The sequence below is a fragment of the Pipistrellus hanaki genome, assembly GCF_964339955.1.
Source record: "Pipistrellus hanaki genome assembly, chromosome: 6".
Classification (NCBI taxonomy): Eukaryota; Metazoa; Chordata; class Mammalia; order Chiroptera; family Vespertilionidae; genus Pipistrellus; species Pipistrellus hanaki.
In genome coordinates this window covers 37432225-37454730 of record NC_140508.1, presented here as the reverse complement: position 1 = coordinate 37454730, position 22506 = coordinate 37432225, and the positions used below count along the sequence as shown (strand labels likewise).

Below are 22506 nucleotides of genomic sequence, written 5' to 3'. Positions count from 1 at the left end.
TCCTCTTTGTAAAAAAATCAATAAAATATATATTTTTTAAAAAAGGTATGGTGTAAAAGAGAACAATCTATTTCCTGTAGAATTTTTAAATATCTAGATATGTAAGTATACACATTGGTACATGCATATTTTTCTGGGAGGGATCAGAAAAACACGCACACTCATTTAGTTCTGTTTTTCGTAACTGCATTTTGATATCAGTAAGGACTGCTCAGTTGTGGAACTGGGGGCCAGTTCAGTTTTCTTTTTATTGCTCTGTGGGAAAACAAAACCCATGTTACAAAACAGGCCAGGGGAGGACACAGCTCGTCAGACTCAAGAGTCCTGACCCAAGAGTCTCGACCACTGCACTAGCAGCCTCTTCACCCCCTATGCGTGTTATAAAAGTGGGAGGGAACGTTCTGGAAATGACAGCGCTCCCCATGTTGTGTTGGGTGGCGTTTTCTTCAGTTCTTAAGACAAAGACTGGTGTCCAGGGCAAGAAAGCCCTCAGCACAGCAGCTCTCTGGCCAGGAAGAACCTGGAACCACTATCTCAATTTTGGAATCTTAAAAACCACAGAAGGAACTTCGGAACTGCCTGTAGCAATTCATGGGAGCCTTCTCCAGGGCGCTCAGTGTGTTTCTTCTCACTAAGACAATGATCTGGGGTCTCCTTTTCCCCCCGTTTGTTCGTTTTGCCAATCTGACGTGGAACCCTTGTGAGCCATTGTGACTGAAGCTGGTTTGGGCCTCACATCTTCTCTTTCGGAGCAGGCCCTGGGATACATCGAGAAACGTCACGCCCTGGCCAGTTTTCTCAGGGGTTGGAGCATCAGCCCACGGACCGAAGGGTCATGGGTTGGACTCCCAGTCAAGGGCAAGTACCGAGGTTGCAGGTTTGGTCCCCAGTTCTCTCACTCTCTGCCCCCTCCTTTCCTCCATCCCACTCTCTCTAAACATCAATGGGAAAAAGTAGCCTGGGGTGAGGATGAACAGCAACAAAAAAGAGAAGCCTCTCCAACTCCTTAGAGCAGGGGTCCTCAAACTTTTTAAAGTGGGGGCCAGATCACGGTCCCTCAGAGAGCTGGAGGGCCGGACTATATGAACTACTAATTCCTACTGTAACACCTCGGCTGTGCTCACTGCCCAAAAAACCTGGCGGGCCGGATCAGACTCCTCTGCGGGCCGCATGTGGCTCGCGGGCCGTAGTTTGAAGACCCCTGCCTTAGAGCAATCTGAAAGCCACTGTCCTAATCCACTAGCCACTGGACCTTACCAAGCTCCGAAGAGGACAGAAGAGACAGGATCATCCCCCGTAATGGATGGGGAAGTCGCAGCACGAAGAGGTGTAGTCTGCCCACTCCCACCGCTCAGGGAGGACAGTAAAGGACATTTTAGAGCACATGTGTCAAACACAAGGCCCGCGGGCCAAATCCAGCCCGCCAGGCCTTGCAATGTGGCCCACACCACGCTGTCATCACTGCACTCCGCTGTCAGTTTATGACATTGTCAGTTTATGACTGTTCAGTAAACCATTCGGCCCTCGATTTAGGCTGGATTTTAGATTTTGGCCCCTTCTCTGATTGAGTTCGACACCCCTATTTTAGAGCATAAGCACTAAAATGGGGGCTCTGGCGGGGGGGGGGGGGGGCGCCAAGGTGGCCAGGGTTGGCCAAGAGGCTTTGTCACGGTTCTGATCCCGCCCCGGATGCTAATGCCTATGCTCAGGGAACACTGAGAGGCACAGGTTACCTGGGCGTCCACAGTGGTGACTCTGGTCTGCAGCATAGCCTCGGGCTCGATCTTCTTCCTGATGGCCAGGCTGCTGACAGTCATGGTCTCTGTCTTCACGGGCTGCAAGGAGATAAGGAAGAACGCTTCGTAACTCAGGCCCCGGCATGGCTCCCGTCACAGGCGACGGCGGTGTAGGGTCAGCAGGTTATCTCTCACCCCGACAGCTGGCCGAGTCTCCAGAAGGGCACACAGGTCAGGGCAAAAGAGGCCTGGTGTGATGTTGCAAACATCCCGGAGGGAGAGCCTGCCCGTGAGCCTGCAACCACTTAACGTCGTGGTGGCTATATGCTGGTTTTTTAGAGAACCATTAAGAGAACATCTACTCATTAGTTCATGTGCTCTGTGCCAGACCCCATGGTAGGTATTTTCCCTACATGCATGCCACTAAATCCTGAACCACTTCAACGGTTACACTACCACCTCCTTTGAATTGTTCTTTAGAGCAGAAGCCACACCCCTGGAGGCCCCTGGGGCCAGGCAGGGGCATACACAAGTGAAGTGGGCTTGCTGAGGCCTGGGGGGAACTTTGAAGCACCTGGGGCGCCATTCGGGTTTGGCCAACTGTAGCCCTGGCTTCTAAGTGACTGGGTCATTGGTTTTTTGTTTGTTTTTTTTTAAAAATGATATGAGAAAAATCCCTGTATTTTATGTTCAATGCCCTAATTTTTAAATCAAGGTCAAAGAAAACAGCCTGCTGGCACAGCTCAGTAGTTGAGCATTGACCTATGAACCAGGAGGTCACGATTTGATTCCTGATCAGAGCACACGCCCAGGTCGCAGGCTTGATCCACAGTAGGAGGAGTGCAGGGGGGCAGCCAATCAATGATTCCCTCTCATCATTGATGCTTCTATTTCTCTCTCCCTCTCCCTTTCTCTCTGAAATCAATACAAATATATATATATATATCATATATATATATATATATATATATATATATATATATATATATATATATATATATGAAAACACATCTGCTAGCCAGATCTGGCCCGGGCCACTGGTTTACAACCTATGCTCTCAGAAATAATAAATTAAATGATCAGTTTCTTCTGCGTCCTCCATGGGGCTAGCTCATGGCTATCCACACAGCAGGTATCCACATGTGTGAATTGCATGAATGAAAGAAAGCTAACTTATCATCTGTTTGGGAGAGGGGTGAGGGGATTCTTATAGACGGTTGTACCCGGAGATCTAGCCCTTCACTCAATCAGCTACTAGTGCCTGCCATGTGTGGGCTTCCAGGAGCTGCCACCTGGCAGGAGAGCAGACCTGTCAGCCACTACCGTACTCGGGATACCACCGGGAGCAGCAGCATTACTGAGCCGGGAGGCTGTGGAGGGGTCAGGAAAGCATCTGCTAGGGAAGGGACACCTGAGCTCTGTCCTGGAATATGACCCGTTTGCAAGGCCGAGAAAGGGAGGAATAACCTTCCACCCAGAGGCCACAGCTCAAGGGAAAGCCTGAGTGAATGAGCTCATGTCTCAGTGCCTGCAGGATGGGGAAGGGGAGAGTGGTGGGAGGCAGGCTGGGGCTACAAGAGACGAGGGAGCAAAGGAATGACATGAACAGAGATCCTCTGAAGGAAGAACACAGAGCAGAGAAGCCCAGACAGCGTATCCCTGTGTCCCCCTCGGTGATGACGTTTCCGCTTTTCTGGGAGTTCCCACCATGGCCCCAGGAAGCCCGGGCCCCTGGGAAAGGAGCCCGGGCCACGACCAGGACAAACCCTCCGACTCTGAGACCAGGCCGGGGCCCCTGCGAGGTGTCACCGCACATGCTCTCCGCAGTGCCATGCAGCACAGGCAGGGGGAGGAGGAGGAGGAGGAATCGAGGAAGACCTGACGGCTGGTCACTGCTTGGCCTCAGGGAAGCGGTGGGTCCTCAGGGTTAAAATGCCAAGGTGTGCATGTTAGGGGTAAACCGAGGAGGCAAACATGCGGGCACAGAACCATGCTGTTCTGCGGAGGGACAGTCATGCAACACGAGACACGGCTTCAGCCTGCGGGATGTGGGCTGCGGGCTGGCGACTCGGTCTTCTGCCAGACGGCCCAGGGCCCTCTGAGCATGCAGTGCCTGCTGGGCCCCGTCTCGAGGATGACGCTCCACTGTACCTCAAACTGGGGCATGTCCGGGGTGGAGCAGGCCCCGCGGTCCGGGCTGTCCTCCATGCCCCCTGACTCGTCATCCTGGCTGGGGCCCCTCTTGCTGAGGTCCCGGGCGAACACCAGGCCCTCCGTGTCCGAGTCGCTCTTGTCCCGGTCGAGCTCGGGCAGGCTGCGGGAGAAGTCTTCGAAGGCGCTGCCGTGGTAGTCCCCGATGACCGTGAAGTCGACCTCGGCCTCCAGGCTGGACGTGGAGCTGACCGTGATGCTGGAGCACTTGCGCTCGATGGCCAGGTGGTTGTCCTTCAGGAACACCGCGTCCCTCTCCTGGTCCTGGTCCTCGTCTCCCGTGTCGCTCTCCGGGGCCCTGGGACGCGGCGGTTTGACTTTCTCCTCCGAGCCCTCCCTCAGCCCTGCTCTCTACAGCCAGATAAAATCAAAAGGAGCGGGAGTGAGGGATGAGAGGGAGAGGGAGAAAGAGAGAAATCAAGATGGTAAATGACAGAAGAAATCTCGGGGCCGCGTCCAAGTCCCAAATGGAAGAGCAGGTCAGGAAACAAAAAAACACCCAGGGAAAGGTTCCTTGACATCGTAACAAGCTTAAAATAACCGAAAGGTTCTCAAGAGTGGGGGCGCTGTTTTCCGGGGGCAGAGGGGGTGTCTCCTGATGATGGCAAAGCAAGTACAAAGCACACATCCTGCCAGCTGGTTCCTGGACAGGAGGCTCCATCCAACGTTTGGATCCGGAAGCTGATGAGAAGCGGCACTGTGCACAAGGCACGGATGGGGGCCCAGGTCCCAGGCCCATCCGTGCAGGCTGGGCTTGAGAGACAGAAACCAAGGAGGGAGACTCAGGGACCAGGAAACCCAGGCAGGAGAAGCAGAGGCTGGAGCCGAGAGCTTTCAGGAACAAAGAGGAAGCCAGCACGGGTTTGTCAATTCCACTGAGTCCCCGCGGGAGGGGTCAGCATCGTCTCGAGGGAGGACCAACACGGGGGAACGCCTGGGAGCTGGGTGCTGCCTCAGTTCAACCCTGAGCTCCGTGCGTGGGCGGACGGGCAGGCCGTGGAGCGGAGGCTCCGGGCCCGTCAGTGTAATTGACAACAGCAGGCCCAGGAAGCGCCGGAGGGAACCAGCAGCTCTTGTCTGACATACATACCTCTCAACTGGCCTGTTGGGGATTAAACACCACACATACATTTGGGGCTGGTTCATGACACTCCTTCTTAAAAACCAATCTAACACCCACCACGTGTGTTTAAGGTACACGGCTTCAGGTTCTAGAGATTCAGTGCAAAAAAGAGATTCACTTGCTTAACTAGCATCCGTGTAGCCAGTTTCTGGAAGGTTGAGAGGTGTGAGGACACGTTCAGACAAGCCACGAGAGTGGAGCTGCCACGAGAAGCACTGCCAGCGCAGGTGGGGGGCTAAGGCAGCGATGCACCCTGGCCAGGCGAGGGTTACGGGGGCATCGGGAGTCCAAGGGGCTGCAGAGACCTGAGGGCCCGAGGGGCTGATGAATCTCAGGCGCCCCCCTTTCCCAGGGGGGTTTGCTGCTAAACTGGTGAGGCGCTTCTCTTCCCTGACTGCATCTCCGGATTTGTTCTGGATTAGAGAAGACAGTTAGTCTTAAGGAGGCAGAAAGGCTCTGGGCACCGGGAAGCACGAGTGATGGATGGAAACTTCTGGACTGTAGCTTCCCCAAGGCAGGAGAACCAGGGAAGGGAAAGGATGAAGGAAGGCCACTGGATAAGCCAAGCCAACAGGTAGGAACCCAGCAGGTGGGGGCAGCAAGGCAAAGCGAGTGTGTAGTTTGCTGGCGGTGGTGCCACCTTCTCCACTGTGTCAATGTGGCCCGTTGGGCACCAGATCACACCAAAAGCTGTGGGTGTGTGGCTAAGCTCACATGGACCAAGCAGGTGACCCCTGCATTCTGCTTGGGCTGCACTCAGGGTCAAGAACTCACAGGGATGGACAAGCAGCCTTGGATTGCACTAATGACGAGGGCACCGAACATGCTTCTAAAAAGCTACACAGCATGCGCTCGCCGCCCCGCTGGGGGCAGCGGTGGGAGTGGGGGCTCACGTGGCCAGCTCCCCCAGTGGCTTCCTCCAGCGTGGTTTCACAGCCCGAGTCGGGAGACATGAGCTCCAGTTCCTGGTGGGATGCAGGAGGAACGCTCGCCCGGAAGTGGCTGGTCGTGGGTGACATCACGGAGGAATGCGTGGCATCGGGGCCAGCCATGTCCTCTGGGGGCTGGAGTGGGACGAAGCCCAGGTCCAAAAGCTTATTCTGCTGCTGCTCTGCCTGCCCTCGCGAGGCCTCTGAAGACAGCTCACTTGGCAGGGCCCGTGTTTCACCCTGACTCACTCGCCGGCTTTCAGCTCCGTGGGTCTCAAAGATCCAGATTTTGTTGGCCACGGAGGTCTTGCTAATGTCTTCCAGGGAGCCCTCCTGGCCCCCAGCTTGGAAAGGCGTCATCTTCGGCTTCCCTGAGGGGAGCCCCGACCTCAGAGCAGCAACCCCCTCAACCTCTTCCAGGACAACTCTGCGCTTCCGGCTGGCAACGGGGGGTGCCTTGCGCTCACCTCTGTCCGGAGTCACCACAGGCTCTGCTTGGTCCTTGGGCTCTGGGCTCTCTCCGAGAAACGGGGGGGACTGTTCTCCAAAGGGATCCCCGAGTTGCAAAGGCTCCCCTGACCCAGGAGGGGCGGGGCTCGCAGGAGCGTCCTCAGGAGGAGCCCGAGAGGGAGCACGGGAGGCTGGGAGCGGGCTGATCACCTCCATCTGGAGAAACTCTGTGTGAGCCTTGCTGTGCTCCCTCACGGGTGGTCCTGTTTGGGTGTGAACCGGTCCCCTGTCTTGGGGCAAGACGTTGTCTCTGTCCGGTTTGGCTGGCGTCCATGGAAGGGCGCAGGCCGGGAAGTCTGGGCACACACCCCCCTCTCTGTGAGGTGAGTGGTGCCTCCATGCTGCGGGGGGACTTTTCTCAGCTTTTCCCATCACATCCTGACTCCTGGGGGCCTCTTCCTCTGCAGTCATGGCAGATGCCGGGTGGGTAAACTCTCCTTCCACCCCCCACCCTGCTCCGTCCCAATCCTTAGCCCATCTCTGCCCTGGAGAAGATCCATTACCGAGCTGCTGGTCAAAGGCCTCCGGGTGATTGGGTCCTCCGTGGTTCCTGGGAGGCCTCACCCCTTCCTCCAAGGAAGTTGTGTGGGCTTCGCCATCTTCATCCTTGCTCCTTCCGGAAGCTGCCGGGGAGCCCCACTGGTCGGAGGCCCTAAGCTCGGAGCCCTCTGCAGGCTCTCCCCAGAGCTCCCGCCTGGCCTCCTCTCCAGGAGGGGCTTTCGGGCGCTCTCCTCTCTCCTCCAACAGCGGAGGGAGGGCTTGGTCTTCAAAATCTCTCTCTCCATAGTTGAAATAGAAGCTCCTCTCTGCACAGGAAGTATCGGTCTCATCACTCGAGTCGGCTCTGTCTTCCTCGTGGGCTGGGTCTAGCAGAAACGACTGAAGGCCTCCCTTGTCGGAGGTTGGAGAGGAGACACCCGCCTCTGCTGGCCTGGCCCCCACGGCCGTGAGCCTCTCACAGGTCTGGATCTCCGCCAGCTCCTTCCTCAGCTCCACCTGGCTCTCCAACTGACCTGAGACCCGGCGCTTCCTGATGGTTGCCTCCCCGGTGCCCATCCTGAGCTGGGAGCCCTCGGGAAGTTTTTCTGCCAGAGTGCAGCCCGCAGCCAGGGAATCCCCTCCTGGGCCGTTCCCGACCCGGGAGCCCTCCTCCCACAGCGACTCGAAGTCTTCGGGGCTTGCAATCATTCGTCCTTTTTGCTGGGTGCTTGCTCCTCCGGCCCCCACCATTTCCTCTGTGGCCACTTCAACTTTGAACTTGTCCACCAGGATATCCACCTTGGAGAGTCTGCCATCGGCAAGGGTATCTGCAAGGCCTGCCTCCCTTTCTTCCTGCTGCACGGCGGCCACTTTTAGGAGACAGAGTTCTTCTGGCCTAGTGTGCTTCCTCTCTATAAATACCCAATGCTCTGAGCCCTGTGTTTCAATTGGAGCAAGAAGAGTTAACATGAAATAGCAGGCACCCGAAGAGCAGGTCACCTTTACCCTTTACAAGAAGGGGCCATTCTACCACCAACAGGTCAACATGTCTGTCCCCAGAACTGGCTGGGGGGAGGAAGGCATGACAATCAATACTCGTCAGCCTCATCAAGCTCCTCTTCCCATCAAAGCACCCAACAAATTATTTACCAACTCCCCTCACCCGCCACCCCAACTTGGAGGAATGGGATGGGGTCTCCTCATGTTAATCGTGGGGAAAATGGAGACCCATGGATGGCCAGGACTCTCCCTCTTCCGTTTTCGTAATATCACTGCCACTGTCGGAGGGGAAAGTAGCTGATGCTACGTGAAAACATTGAATGTTAGAGCCAAAAGAACTTCCAAGACACCTTCGGTCCAATCTCCTCATGGAGCAAATGTCTAAACTAGGGGTGTCGAACTCAATCAGAGAAGGGGCCAAAATCTAAAATCCAGCCTAAATCGCGGGCTGAATGGTTTACTGAACAGTCGTAAACTGACAATGTCATAAACTGACAGCGGAGTGCAGTGATGACAGCGTGGTGCGGGCCACATTGCAAGGCCTGGCGGGCTGGATTTGGCCCGCGAGCCTTGTGTTTGACACATGTGGTGTAAACTCAGGCCTAGAGAAGGTCGGTGACGTACCCAAGGCCACAGTTCATTAATAGCAGACTCAGGAAAAGAGTGTCTGAGTTTTGATGACAGATCCTGGCTAACTTATAACGTATGGAATATGGGTCCCACTGTGATCTAATGTGAAGTTGATGGTAAGTATTGAGATAAGTTCCATAAGCTACAGCCTGAAATCTGACCTTTGTGCAAGAGCTTCTGAGAAGGAAAGGGATTAGAATGAAAAACACTAACTGGCCAGCTCTCCCAGTTAGTGCCAGTCACCGCAATGGCTTGAACAGCTTAAACTTTGTGGGTTTTATTCCCAAAGAAACAGGTACCATGGCCTGCCCTTGTAGAATTCTAACAAAATCCACAGAAACAGTAGACAAGGATTGACCAGAACACATCGCCGAAGGAAACAACCTAAAGATCCAGGCAGATCTGGGGTGGAAAGCACCAATAAGAGGGCAGCGCTGTTAAACCACCGACAGAACAGCCCCACCAACCTCCTTTTGAACAATGCTTAGGAGGGAACCATGGGCTTCTAGAATCATTCAGAAAGGAAGAAGGCCATTGGGATTTTAATCTTACAGCCACAAAAATCTTTCTTCACACAAAATGTTAGTGGAAGTCCACCATGTAGCACAAATGGGGGGCTTCCCTGTTGAGGTTGGGGGCCTAGTGCCCTGAGGTAGTTTCCTCCTTTGAAATACAGCTCTGAGTCAAGCCCTCATGGTAAAGACGTGGAAACGGAGGCCTAGAGAAGGTGAGCAGCATGCCCAAGGTCAGAGAGTGAGCTAGTGCAAAGGCAGGCCTAGAACCGTCTCAGAGTCCAAGATCTGTGAGATGCATCTACGGTAAGATGTGCCCAAACTGCTCCCGACAACAAGCTGGGGGAAGTTTACCTGACCTTGGGCTCCGATTCAGGTTATCACTTGGAGTCTGTCAGATCCCATCAGACCTAAAGGATTGTGCAGGATCGAGGGGCCCTCTTACCTCCATTCCCCCGCTCCATTTCAGCAAAATCCCCAGGACTGTCAGGGGAGCAAACCACATTGAGAGATTCTCACCAACAGAAAAGAGAGATAAAAGGAAGGGAGAAGGCCAGAGAAGGTCGGGGTAGGCTCTGAGATTTTACTTCGGGCGGGTAAGCCTGCAGGACCGCAGCACTGGACCTTCCCAGAGACAAGTGCTTTGAGAGCCTACAGACGCCAGGCCTCTCTTCTCTTCGACTTGGGAAGAAAGTGCCTTTAGCTGTGCCTTCCCAGCTTGGACTGGCATCATCAGCCTGGCAAGGAGAGCCAAAGACGGTCCATGATTCCTTTCTGGAATATTCTTGCCCCAACTAGTTTCTAGGCTGAGTGGGGTGGAGGCTGATTGTATAGGAAAAAAAGAACAGAAAGATTGTATAGGGGGAAAAAAAAAAGGGGGGGGGGAATGTACTTATATTTAATTACTTTGTGCCAGGCAATACCAGCCTTTTGACTAAGTCAGCGATTTCCAACCTTTTTCATCTCATGGCACACATAAACCAATTACTGAGATTCTGAAGCACACGAAAATTTTTTTTTGCCGATCTGACAAAAAAATGGGTATAATTTTGATTCATTCAAACCAGGTGGCTATTGTTCGGTTGGCTGTTGTCATTTAAAATATATATATATTCTTATTGATTTATTGATTAGAGAGAAAGGGAGAGGGAGAGAGATATAGAAACATCAGTGATGTGAGAGAATCACTGATTGGCTGTCTCCTGCATGCCCCACAGGGATCGTCCTGACTGGGAATCAAACCAACACCTCCTGGTTCATAGGTCGATGCTCAACCACTGAGCCACACCAGGCGAGCTGCTGTCATTTTTTTATTTGACAATCTAAGGGGAAAGTGGCCAGTGGCCCTGACTAAATAGTCAGGTATTGCATATTTTAAAAATTCTTGAAATTGCTGGTCTAAATGATTAAATTTAATCCTTATGGTAACTTGTGAAGCAGGTGCTATTACCCTGGTCAGAAGGGGAAACCGAGGCTCCCAGAGGAAGGTGACTGGCACCGAGGACAGCGTGAGCACTGAGAGCAGAAGGGGCTCTGCTTCTAATGAGTGGAAGCAGATATGCAGGAACCTAGAGAGAAAAGAAAGACTGAACGGAAAAGAGCAAGGCTCCACCGGCACAAAACGCTGGCAGAGCCACAGCTGGCCCTGGGGATTGGCCTGAAAGTCGTCCTGACCAGATTTGAGGATGGGGAAGATGTCAGGGGAGCCCTCAGCCATTCTTTGCACTGAGCCAAGATGCTCAGTGCCTGCTCACAGCGCCCCCTGCTGTTGGCTGTCAGATGGAGGCCCTGAGGTAAGACAGCCTAGGAACAGAAGCTGAAAGAGAAGTGGAGCCGATTCTGTTCCCCAAGGACAAGGAGCAAGTCTGCAGCCCGGCAGCTCTGCGGACTCAGGGCTGGAGCTCTGGCTCACAGTTTGGCACAGAGGAGGGGTCCAGGATGAGGCACTCTCTAGAAGCCATGCCCCGGGAGAAACTGTTGAAGGAAGAGGGTTAGTGGGTGCTCAACTCTGAAGGGCCGTCCTGAGGATGCGGAGCGGCGTAAGGCGCTTGGGGTCAGAGCAAGGCCCACAGACTGGTGACTCAGAGGGCAGACAATGCAATATGGAAACCTCACAATGGATGACGGAAGACAAAACGAGCTGCCCTTCAGAACAGGCAGAGCCCCCCTGTGGAAGGGACTGGACCGGCGGTTTTCAGGAACCCTGAGGAAGGACGCATGTTGCCCAGCTCAAGGGCGGGCACCTGCCCTGGGCTCTGGGGGCGTCTCTGTGCTCCAGGGCACGGCTGCTCCCCTAACCTTGGGAGGCTGCTGACTCCCGTCCAACTTCTCTCAAGGCTGTGCTGATAGTTTTGTTTTTATTTTTACAACTGAGAAAAAATAACTGTGATTTATGTTTTCCCACTTATGGAGCTGACTCATGTTTCTATTACAGTGCCAGCATGTTTTCAGCAGCTACAAGATTTTTCTCCGGGGAATTAAGAAAGGTATATGCCCTCAGACACTCTGTGCCCACAAGAGAGGGGCATATATCAGTCAGTACCTTCCAATCCTGACCGTCCATGAGGTGCTGGGCCTGGACTCAACCTGGCATCCATGCAGGGGCACAGCAAGTTCCAAGAGCCCCCAACCTGCTGCTCTCTCCTGGGCCCAGAAGCCATGCCCTCCGCATTCAGAATGCCCGCCTCACCAACGTCTCTATAGCTCCAAGCTTACTCCTTGGAGCAAGGTGCCCACTTTGTCTGTCTGGAGACCCTGATTGATCCAAGGGGAGTTTGGAAAAGAAAGAGGTAGGGGGGTGAACGGGATGCCATCCCCTAACTAACCTCAGCTAGACCTTACTCGGGCTTCTAACCAGTAACAAGACCTTAGGGCGGGAGACATTTAGGTGCCATGACCCCTGATCCCAAGCGTAAAGGGCAGAGCCTGCCTCTAGAGTCAGCTGCCTCTGCAGGGCCTGAGGGAGCTCATTTCTGCCTCCCTTTGAAGCCAGAGGCGTCTTCCCTGCATGGTTTCGGTCCTGATTCCCAGGCAGCAGTGGATGAGGGAGGGGCCTGCCCTTGATGGATCCCTGGAAAGGGGGTGTTCATTTGTCACAGGGGAGACCATGTGGGCTGCCCACTCCTCCCTGTGCACGGCAGAGTCTGCTCCACCCCATTCGCCCCAGAGGAAGGGTTTTCGTAAGACCATTAGGGTTCTGGTTGGGCGGGGAGGTGATGACAATAACCTCAGGAGACGCTGCGAGGCTTTTCTGAGTGAACACTTCCAAGCCTGTGGCCGCCTCAGGCTCAGGTGCCAAGTCCTGCTGAGAGGTGTCCTGGGTCCTCTGGGACTGCAGGGGAGGCCCAGGGCCAGAGGAAAGGGAGGGAGGGAGGAAGGGAAGGAGAGACAGAGAGGGAGAGAGAAAGCAGGAGAGACACACACACAGAGTCCATAAATAGCCCCGCTTTGTCCATCCCACATCTTTAGGGTTTATAGATTAGGTCAGGAAGGAGCCGCACCGCTGTGGGGCGGGACAGAAAGGAACCGCCCCTCCAAGCCATTCAGAGAGGAGGCCCCCGGTCAGCTGCCAGCCAGCACCATGGCTCTGGGCCTTCCCTCACCGCCTGCTCATTCTCATTCGAGAGGTTCTGGAGCCATATCACTTGCACACGGTTCCAAGTCTTCTCTGGGTGTCTGCTTTATGACGTTGGTTCAGTCCTGTAGCCTGGGTCTCAGCCCCTCTGAGAAAGTTATCTTTGAGGTGAAAACCTAGGAACTCTCCTTTATAGTTTGGGGTCCCTGTTTTGGTTTAAGTCCTACCGTTTTCCCCTTGGCCCAGATGACGCCCAACACCCGAGGAAGCTACTAGGAACCATGGGTGAGACGCCCTGCAGATCGCCCCTGCAAAATCCATGTTTGAGCAGGAATTCTAATCGCCGGCAAGGCCCGTTGATTGTCCACACTGTCCAGTTTATAAAGTGTGTTTATGTCCATTATTGTGCTCAACCTTCCCAATAACCCAACCCTTCAGAATGGCAATCTTAGTTCCCTTTGGACTGACGAGCCAGCGAGGCTCAGAGAGGTGAGCTTATTTGCCCGAGGAGTCAGACTGGTCCTTAGCTAAGGCTCCTCCCCACCCCCCAAATCTTTAAAGGCCTAAATGCTCCAAGGTGAGCTCCTGGACCAGACTTCTTCCTAGCAGTGGGAAGACAAGAGAGGAACAGACTCTGCCTTTTAACGATCCAATTCTAGCAGTTCCAGCTGCCACCAGCAGATGGGGCACTCCCACACCAGGCTGCTCTGAGGCCACCCAGATGATGCTCCAGGAGCCCAGCTCTCCAGGCCTCATCCTGCCTCTCTCTGCTGGAGTCTGACTGTGTCCGAAGCCCCTGCATCCCATCCTACCCACTTCAGGACTGAAGAGAGTCCACTCTGGTCAAGGGTCTCAGGGCAGGAGCAGGGCAGGTAACTGGATCACTAGACCAGCCCCCAGGCCCAGTTCGGCCTTGATTATGTCAAAGGCGACCACAGAAGTCCACAGTGGGGGCAGAGATTTGCCCTCCTTCCCTGGCACTGGCCTTAAAAGCCCCCAAATCATCCCTAACTTTGCGAATCAGCAGCCAGGGAGCCATCACAGCAGCCTCACTGGACGAGGCCCTGTGTTAGCCGGTATGGCAAGGCCATGGGGAGTGCGCTGAGTCAATAGAAGGCTCTGCTTATTAGATCACGGCTGCCTCAACCAATTGTCAAAGCATTAGAGGACAGCACACACGCAACCGACTCTGCGTCAGGTCTTCACACACTTCGGTCTTGCTTCCAGGCAGTTGTGATTTAACGGCAGATACAATGCCTGGGACGCAAGAAAATCAGATCTGGCTCCTCTTCTATCAGCTATGACACTAAGGAAGTCCTTCCCCTGCTGGGCCTCAGGGCCCCATCTGAGGCATGATGACCTTGCACCAAGCGGGTTCAGAGGACCCTTCCAACTTTAAAAAGGATCCTGACTCAAAGTTAACCTTCTGTGTGAGAGTCCCAGGTCTCTCAAAATGAAACAGTAAGTACTGGTAACTCATACTGAGCCTCTGGGTCTCTGCTGGCCCCTCCATGCTTTATCTCACTTGATCCTTACAACCTTCCTAAGAAGTAGATGCTTTGTTACCTCTACTGAATGGAGGCTCAGAGGGGTGAAGTCACAAGCACAGGATCATCCAGCTCGCAGGCAGCAGAGCCAGAGTTCAAACCCAGGCGGTACAAGTCTAGATCCAAGTTGGGGTTGAGCCCAGTAAGCAGCAGCACTAGAGTATAAAAACCCAAGCACAGATGGAGGTAAACACTGCCAAGATTTAGCAGCGCTAACAACAGGTTGGGATTATCAATACCAGAATTCTAGAGATCCTGTCTTTCTCTTTTTCAATTGCTTTCCACTCTCCCTGAAAGGCACAGGTTTTCCTGGAGGAGCTCGTTCCTTCTCTTAGGCTCTGAGGATCCTTCCTGGAGGGAATACTTCCGGATCTGTGTTTTCACAATTGGCTCAAAGGGTCTGGTTACTGGATAGAGCCACCCTGAGTCTTAGAGTTTAGTGTGCATGAGAACCGCCTGGGGCACTTGTTTCAGATGCTGATTCCAGGGCTCTACCTCCAACATTCTCATTCAGGAGGTCTGATGTGCATTTCTAACAAGTACCCCCTGACGGAAGGGGAATACACCAAGCCACTCTGAGTTTCCCAGGATGGTCCCTGGGGCCCGGATGCCAAGATTCAGTGACTTTGTCTTCCTCAGCCTAACCCACCGCCCAATCCCCATCACCAGTGCCCGCAGCAACAGGGAGGAGCATCCAGCTGTGGGGTGACCGAGAACCAGCACACTTCCCCACTCTCTTTCCCCAAGGCCCCCATCGGGGGGTTCAGGGTGAGACCTACCTCACTGGCTTTCTCAGGGGTGCCTTTGGGGGAGGGGGAGGCGGGCGAGGAGGGCAGCCTGCGTTCCCGCTCCCAGTCTCGATCCCGGTGGATCAGTTTGCTGTTGGGTTCCTTCAGGGTCCTCTTGAGCTCGTTGATGCTGGCCTGGTGCTTCAGCAAGACATCCTCTGGCTTGTCTAAGAACTAGGGTGAGGGGGAGGACAGCCAGGCATTAGAGGAGCAGCTCTGGGAGGGATACCAGGTGTGGTGAAAATGGCAACAGTGCCCATCGCTGCCCTGATCAGCAAGGTGACCCCTGTGTGACCTGTGGCACTCTCCAGCACCTCATGAGCCAGGGCAGGGATTTAGCCCCAACAGGTGCACAAAGCACTTGAGATTAAAAAGAGGAGACTTCTGCCCTGGCTGGTATGGCTCAGTTGGTTGGAGCTTCATCCCATACACTGAAAGGTGACGGGTTTAATTCCCGATCATGGCACATATCCATGTTGCAGGTTCAATCCCCAGTCAGGGCACTTACAGGAGGCAACTGATGAATGTTTCTCTCACACTGATGTCTCTCTTTCTCTTTCTCTTTCTCTCTCTCTCTCTCTTTCAGAGTCAGTCTCTCTCTCTCTCTCTCTCTCTCTCTCTCTCTCTCTCTCTCTCTCTCTCTCTGAGAGAGAGAGAGAGAGAGAGAGAGAGAGAGACTGACTTCTGGTCAAGCACAACCTTTTCCACTTCCCTGCCTGGCTCCTGGTCTTAGCGCGGGAACCCGTGCAAATCCCACTGGTCTGGGTGAGTTCCCTTTGATGCTGAGGCCCAGTCTAAGTCACACCCGAGGTACAGCGAGAACTTGCCAACCCTGTTCACTTGGTGGCTCTGACCCCCTCCTTGGCCTCCCAGATCCTGGTCCGCACCCACCTCTGACCAAGACTTGGGCCACTGTGCTTAGCAGGATCCCCAGTCTAGTCCCCTCCTGGCCCAACATATGCAGTAAATCAGGTCCCATGGGGCCCTTCTAAAGCCAGGGACATCCATTAAAGTGGGTTCTGTTCCCACACCAAGGACCAGGGACCCACGGACCAGGAAAAGATTGTGTTCAGTATTCTCTGCTGACACCCTCTACCTTTCCCAACCACCCAGAATCTTCCAGATACCTGTGGGTACTGATTCCTCAACAGCAGACAGGGTGAGATACAGCCAGAGAGGGGTGTTCAAGAGGATCAGGAGAATTAGAGACCAGGAAGATAGGTTGGACACAAGAACTGAGCCAGGTATAGCCGGAGTCATAGGTGGTCCCACATTGTACTGCCAAGTCTGAGTTCTGGCCAGTGCATCATGACAGAGCAATCCGCTCCTAGGTCACGTGAAGTGCAGCCCTTGCACATGAGATGGCAGTGACTTGCCAAAGCTGCCTGTCTGTCTACTTCTGGGGACAGGGCAGTAGGCTGGTGGCCCAAGGACCCTTATCTGCAAGGCTATTTGAGAGTTCATGTCAACTCGATTCAGGGCAAGAAATGGACAATCTCAACTTATTATAAAGTCAGATCAGGAGATTACAGAACTACCTGGAAGGTAAGCTTGTCCTTGAAACAAGCTAGATTCTTCCCCTGGGATTCTCTCTGGCATCCGAGGATCCTCTATGATTGACTCGTAGGTGACCTCAGAAAGGAAACCGATGCTACTGAGGCTTCTGCTTTGCCTCCAAACATCTGTCTGTACCTCTTTTCCTGAGCTGAGCTGCCTCAGGGCCGTGTCTGTATGATAAATCAAACCTGATAGAGTTTGATGGATTGGGGCTGCAATAGACCCAAGATGTGTCTTGTGACCTTCTGTCCTGTACCTGCTACTCTGGCTCAGTGGGCATGCGGTGTTCCTGACAGCTAGAGGGAGCGCTGGAAGGCCTTGGGGAAACCTAGTCCAAATGCCTTACTGTGAGGTGGGGAGCCGGGGCCTCAGGGGGTGTCCCCAAGACCTCAAAGAGTCAGTGGCAGAACTGGGACTAACATCCAGCCCACGGTCCTTCCCCTCGGGCCCAAGAATAAATCCACTTCTCTTGCAGTGAAAGTTCAGATGCAGAGATGGAGACTGTGTGAAGGGGAAGGAGAGGTGGTTAACACAGATGAATAAAGTGAGGGAGAGGAGAGAGAGGAGGAGAAAAGGAGACGAGGCTGTTCTGACAGCTGGAGAAGCAGACCCCAGCCAGAGGGAGGGGCAATGGAATCTGAGAAGATGCAGATGTGCTCTGAGGCTCCTCCCTCCACCCCTCCCATCCACATCTGGTTGCCAATAGATACCAAAAAAAAAAAAAAAAAGCAGAAGAGATGAGTTCAATGAAAGCATGGAATGCCTGGAAGAGCTGAGGAGCACAAGTGGGATAGTCAGCAGGGTTGGGGGAGTGAGCGTGGGTGGTCAGGGGAGGCAAAGTGTGAAGCTGGATAGAGAAGAGGGGGAAGGGGGGGAAACACTGCTGGGGGATGGAGTCTGAGCAGGATGCTGAAGAGATGAACTTAACAAGGGGAGCTGAGGGGGCTGGGTGGGGGTGGGAATAAGGGGAGCGTAGCGGGAGGAGAATGGCCAGGGAGCAGAGGTGAAGCTAAAGCTGAGATGGCACCAGGATGTCAGCCTGGGATGGGCTGTGGAATGGTGACAAATGAACTGGGTAGGTAGGGACAGGTCCCATGCAGTACCTCCTGCTTGTGTCTCGGCGTGGTTTCCTGCTCCGGCTAGCAGACGTGGGGGAGGAGGGAAAGCAACCAGCAGGGTCAGTAGAGCCAGTGGATTAGAGACATCGAGACCAGCCCAGTCCAGCAAGTAACCCAGAGTGCTCTCACCCAAGCAACAGGGGCCAGGGAAGCTGGGTGGCCCCAGGTGGGTGAGACGGGGGGTGGGGGAGAAGGAGAGGAAGGGGGGCAGTGAGTAGTTGGAAGGGGTGGAGTGTGAAGCAGGGAGGTGGCCCAGGGAGGTGATGACAGGGGCAGGAGGACTGGAGGAAAAGTGAGCAGTTACACTCAGCAGATGGAAGTGGGGGTTCTGGGTCCTCCTGCTTCTTGCAGTCAGCATATGTGATCAGGGACCTGTGCTCCCAAGTGGGACTGCATGTTGGAAACACACTATGCCCATGTGTGCACATGCCCATTTGCATGTTGTTCAGAAATCTGGATATGTAACCCTGTGGGTGAGGGGTGTATATCTGTGAGTGAACGCATGCAAGTCTGAGGCCAAGTGTGCTTGCAGGAGTGTGTGCACAGGTATGTGGGAAATGGGAGTGGACGACAAGAGGAGGATACACACTGTGAGGGCCTGCAGAAACACCCCAGCATGCTCTGGGGGAAAGAAGGCTGTGCAGCTTCAAAGGGGCACATTCAGAGTGGGCAAGAAGAGACCAGAGTCCCCCAGGGCACAGAATGCCCTCTGGGAAAGTATGGCAAAAGGAGGGGAGGGTGTATGGCGGGTAGCATGCCCCCCACACGGGGGCATGTGCAGGTATTGAGCATGGCCCAAGGGCAAGGCTCTGAGCTTGGTGCACCCCGTAGCAAGGGTGCTCAGCCATAGCTGGGGCACCTGAAGGCCAAGGCTAAAGGCAGGATCAGCCTCCTGACCCCCAGATCAGTGGGTGTAAGAAAGTCAGGCTCCTACCTTCAGCTCCTTGATCTTGGTGGGGGTCCTGACCTCTCCCTCCTCGGCCTCTGACTGCCGCCCCGCAGACTCGCCGTCTTCCTCCCGTTTGTCACCATCGGGTCCTGCGTCGTGGTTCTCACTCACCGAGGCTGGGCGGGAGAACTCTGCTAAAGTGGGCAGAAACAGCCGGGCAGCCATGGGGCACATCTCCCAGGTGCGCGGGCAGGGAGTCGGCCCTGCCATTTGCCCAGCCACGCTTGGAGCGGAGCAGGCACTTCCGCACCCCAACACAGTGGGGAGAAGAGGCCCGGGCCCGGCAGGAGTGGAGCAGCTTCCCAGGCCCGGGGACTGCCTGCCAGTCCCCTCCTGGCTTCTACAGTACGAGAGCCCAGGCTCAACTCTCCAATCCATCTCTTCTTAGCCGTGTGACCGTGGGTAAGTTATACAACCTCTCTGGGCCTCCTTTTTCTCATCTATCAACAGTGCCTACCTCAGACAACTGGGGGAGGAACAAATAAGCTCATGAGTACAAGTATTTGGAAGAGTGGCTGCCACAGAGTGAGCCAATTCAATTCACGTTGGCCCACAAATGTTGATTTTCTGGTGGCATTTGTGCCGGAATGCTCACTTGACCATTATCTAACAACACACAGACATCGTGAGATTTTAAACTAGTGAAAACTCAAGTCCTGAGGTTTGCAAATAACGTGGCTTCTTTATCAATCAAAGAAAATTCAAGGGAACCCTTGCAAGTAACATCCTTCTCACTTGGCTGGCATTCCAAGCACTTTCCTGAACAGGAGAGAAAAGGGTAGAATTACACCCTTCACTGCAGACACTGGGCATAACTCAGACTCTGCCCAGGGATTATGTCCTGGTGGGGAAAATGGCTGGAAACAGTGAATGATGGGAGCACAGATCATCCTTGGAATTGGCCTGGATTAAAAAGGAGGGAATAATTATCCTTTCTATTTATATATATTTACTCTGCAAAGTGCCCATTCATGCACATTATTTCATTTGAGCCCACAGTGCTCTGTGCTGATGACTAGAATGGGAATTATTATCCTCATTTTACAGAGACTCTGGGACCTTCCAGTGAATCGGGGGAAGAACCCAGGCCCACTGGCTTCGAGTCCAGGCTTCCGGCCCCCTCTTGGTGAGCATCGTCAAACTGGGCCAATCTTTGCTGCCTCGCACAATCTGGGCTTCATTTCGCCCCTGGCACAGTGAGGATTGCTGCAGGGGAGGACAGAGAGACAGTATGGGCCCTCCTTTCTTTTTGCATAAAACTTAGCTCTCATTCCTGGGACCATTCAAGAATAAGGAACTTCCTCAGTTCCAAATGGACCCTTGCAAAACTGCATGTCCTTCAAAAATGGCCAGGGCGGCTGAAACCGGTTTGGCTCAGTGGATAGAGCTTTGGCCTGCAGACTAGAAAGTCCCAGGTTCGATTCCGGTCAAGGGCATGTACCTTGGTTGCGGGCACATCCCCAGTAGGGGGTGTGCAAGAGGCAGCTGATTGATGATTCTCTCTCATTGGTGTTTCTAACTCTTGATCCCTCTCTCTTCCTCTCTGTAAAAAATAAATAAAATACATATTTTTAAATCTGTTTAAAAAAAAATGGCTAGGGCGTTCTGGAACAGGTCTCACCTTCACACTGCAGGAAAAGTATCAGCTGCCTGATCACCTGGAAAACTCCTCCGTATCCTTCAAAACCCTGCCCAGCTGTCACCCTCTCTGCAAAGCCCCTTCTAGACAGAATTAATCCCTCTCTCCTTAAGGCTACTCTGTATTCTGTACTTCTTCCATTGTTTGAGTCACGTTGAATGCTTCTAAACCTACCATTCTAGGAGCTCCTCAAAGGAAAGGACCACACTTATTCTGAGACTCAGAAAATATCTGTCAAGTGGGACTAACTTGCTGAGAGTCCTGCCCCAGTGTGTTCTGGGAGTAGCCATTATTTCCCCCACTCAAGTCCCCATCTCCTACCTTTAAACCATCCTCTACAAATCTAAAAGCAATAGAAATAACTTATTACTGCTACAATAAACAATAACTTGTTATTGAGCAGTATTTATTCCATTCCTAATATGCGCCAGGAATTGTTTCGGGTGTTGTAGAGGCATTATCTCATAACATAGTGAAGTAAATAGTCTTTATTTGTAGGAGAGGAAATAGGCACAGGGAGTTAAGTTGCCCAAGGCCTCCCATCCGTTCATTCAGATGTTTATGAGCCACATCCTGTGTCCACAGAGCAGCTGGTGAGAGCCAAGGCTGAGATTTGAACTCAGACCTGCCAAACTCTGAATCTCCCTAGCGCTTTTATCCCATGGCCTTTATCCCATGTGGCTTCTGAATCTCCCCTATAAACTCGTGTGCATACTGGGGGAGACGGGCCCTGAGGGATGCCAAGTGAGTCTGTCTGGGCCAGGGCCTGGGAATTGGCATGCTCAGCGGACTCACAGGTGATTCTGATGCAGGTGGTCTACAACCACATTTTGAGAAGCCCTGGTCTGCTTGCTAGAGGACAGTGTAGGGCCAGTTGTTGTTGGTATTAAGGGCATCTGTCAGCCCAACAGAGAGCACCATGTCAATCAGTTCAATGGAACCAAAAGAATGACTGGGAACAACCCGTCTGCCTCCAGCCAGGTAATACATCACCAACTCCACATTGCAGTCATAATACATAGTTCTCCAGGTTTGACGACAACCCATGAATCATTAAGCATCTTAGGCAGGGGGCCCAGAAAACCATATGGCTAAACCTGGGACTCCAAAAGGCTCACAGAAGTCCCTGGAAGTCACATCCCAGGCACAGTGAGGCCATAGGTTGAGGCTAACCCACTGAGAGCTGCCCAGGTGCAGTGGTGCTCCTGGGCCACCATGCCCAGTGCAAGTCACTGCTCACCCTGCCCCTGGCACGCCCATCCCCTTCCCTCTGAACACCACTCTCCTCCCACCTCCAATGTAGGGCATACCTCCATCAAGGCTGCGGGACATGGTGTACCGTTTGCTGGAGGAACGCTCGAAGAAGGGAGCGGGCCGGTCGATGAGGGCGCTGGCCTGGCGGGTCTGTGCCTGGGTCCTCCCACTATACCGGAACTTGGAGCCCATCACCAGGAAGCCCTTGGGCGGGGGCTCGGGGGACACGAGCCTGCAGTGGAGGGATGGAGGTGAGAAGGGGGGATCATACCTGCACTGCCAGGACCACAGCTGGCCTTTCATCCCACTGTCCTACCGGCTACACTCTGTGGTCCAGGAGGGGAGAGACTTGGGGAAAGAGGAGGGAGGTCTTCCCTATGGTCCTTACTACCTTCTCCCGCTCTGCCCTCAAAAAACACAGACATCACCCACACGTACACTCACAGCCTCTGTCTCATCCCCAGTTACCCCATCCCCAGGTCTGGCTCACCGGAAGAACGTGTGGTGCTCAATGCAGACCTTCCACAGTCTCTTGGCTGACCGGTGGTTTGGGAGCTTAAAGCCAATTGTGCTCTCGAACTGCTCATACTGCAAAACCAAGGAGGGTGGGTAAGAAGCAAGATCCCTCTCTCCATCAGTCCATCCTTTTGAACCTCTTTTCAGCATGTGTGACTCTGGCCTGTTCTTTTATTTATTCACTAGAGGCCTGGTGTTCAAAATTTGTGCACTGGAGGAGGGGTCCCTCAGCTGGCCTGTGCCCTCTCACAGTCTGGGACCCCTCAGGGGATGTCTGCCTGCCGGCTTAGGCCAATCAGGCCTAAGGTAGCAGTCAGACATCCCTCTCGCAGCCCAGGGCTCTCACAGTCCAGGACCCCTCGCTCCATACTGCAGTGGAGGCAGGAGAGGCTTCCGCCACCATTGCTGCGCTTGCCAGCCATGAGCCTGGCTTC

At 53.8% G+C, this 22506-nt stretch overlaps 1 protein-coding gene across 15 annotated transcripts in view; it reads right to left on the bottom strand.

Moving 5' to 3' along the window:
• Nucleotides 1-22506, bottom strand: part of EPB41L1 (erythrocyte membrane protein band 4.1 like 1) — a 122944-nt gene that overhangs the window by 15009 nt on the left and 85429 nt on the right. For 3 of the 15 annotated variants that reach the window (XM_084888629.1, XM_084888631.1, XM_084888632.1), the window contains 10 exons: nucleotides 22047-22144; nucleotides 21613-21788; nucleotides 18649-18797; nucleotides 17700-17735; nucleotides 15031-15213; nucleotides 12357-12461; nucleotides 5964-7925; nucleotides 5376-5483; nucleotides 3888-4298; nucleotides 1734-1835 (listed from right to left, as the gene is read on the bottom strand). In XM_084888629.1, the coding sequence (XP_084744755.1) occupies nucleotides 1734-1835; nucleotides 3888-4298; nucleotides 5376-5483; nucleotides 5964-7925; nucleotides 12357-12461; nucleotides 15031-15213; nucleotides 17700-17735; nucleotides 18649-18797; nucleotides 21613-21788; nucleotides 22047-22144 (3330 nt within the window). The remainder of the gene's footprint in view (nucleotides 1-1733; nucleotides 1836-3887; nucleotides 4299-5375; nucleotides 5484-5963; nucleotides 7926-12356; nucleotides 12462-15030; nucleotides 15214-17699; nucleotides 17736-18648; nucleotides 18798-21612; nucleotides 21789-22046; nucleotides 22145-22506) is intronic. The other 12 variants (XM_084888621.1, XM_084888628.1, XM_084888630.1 and 9 more) reach the window with 12 other exon arrangements.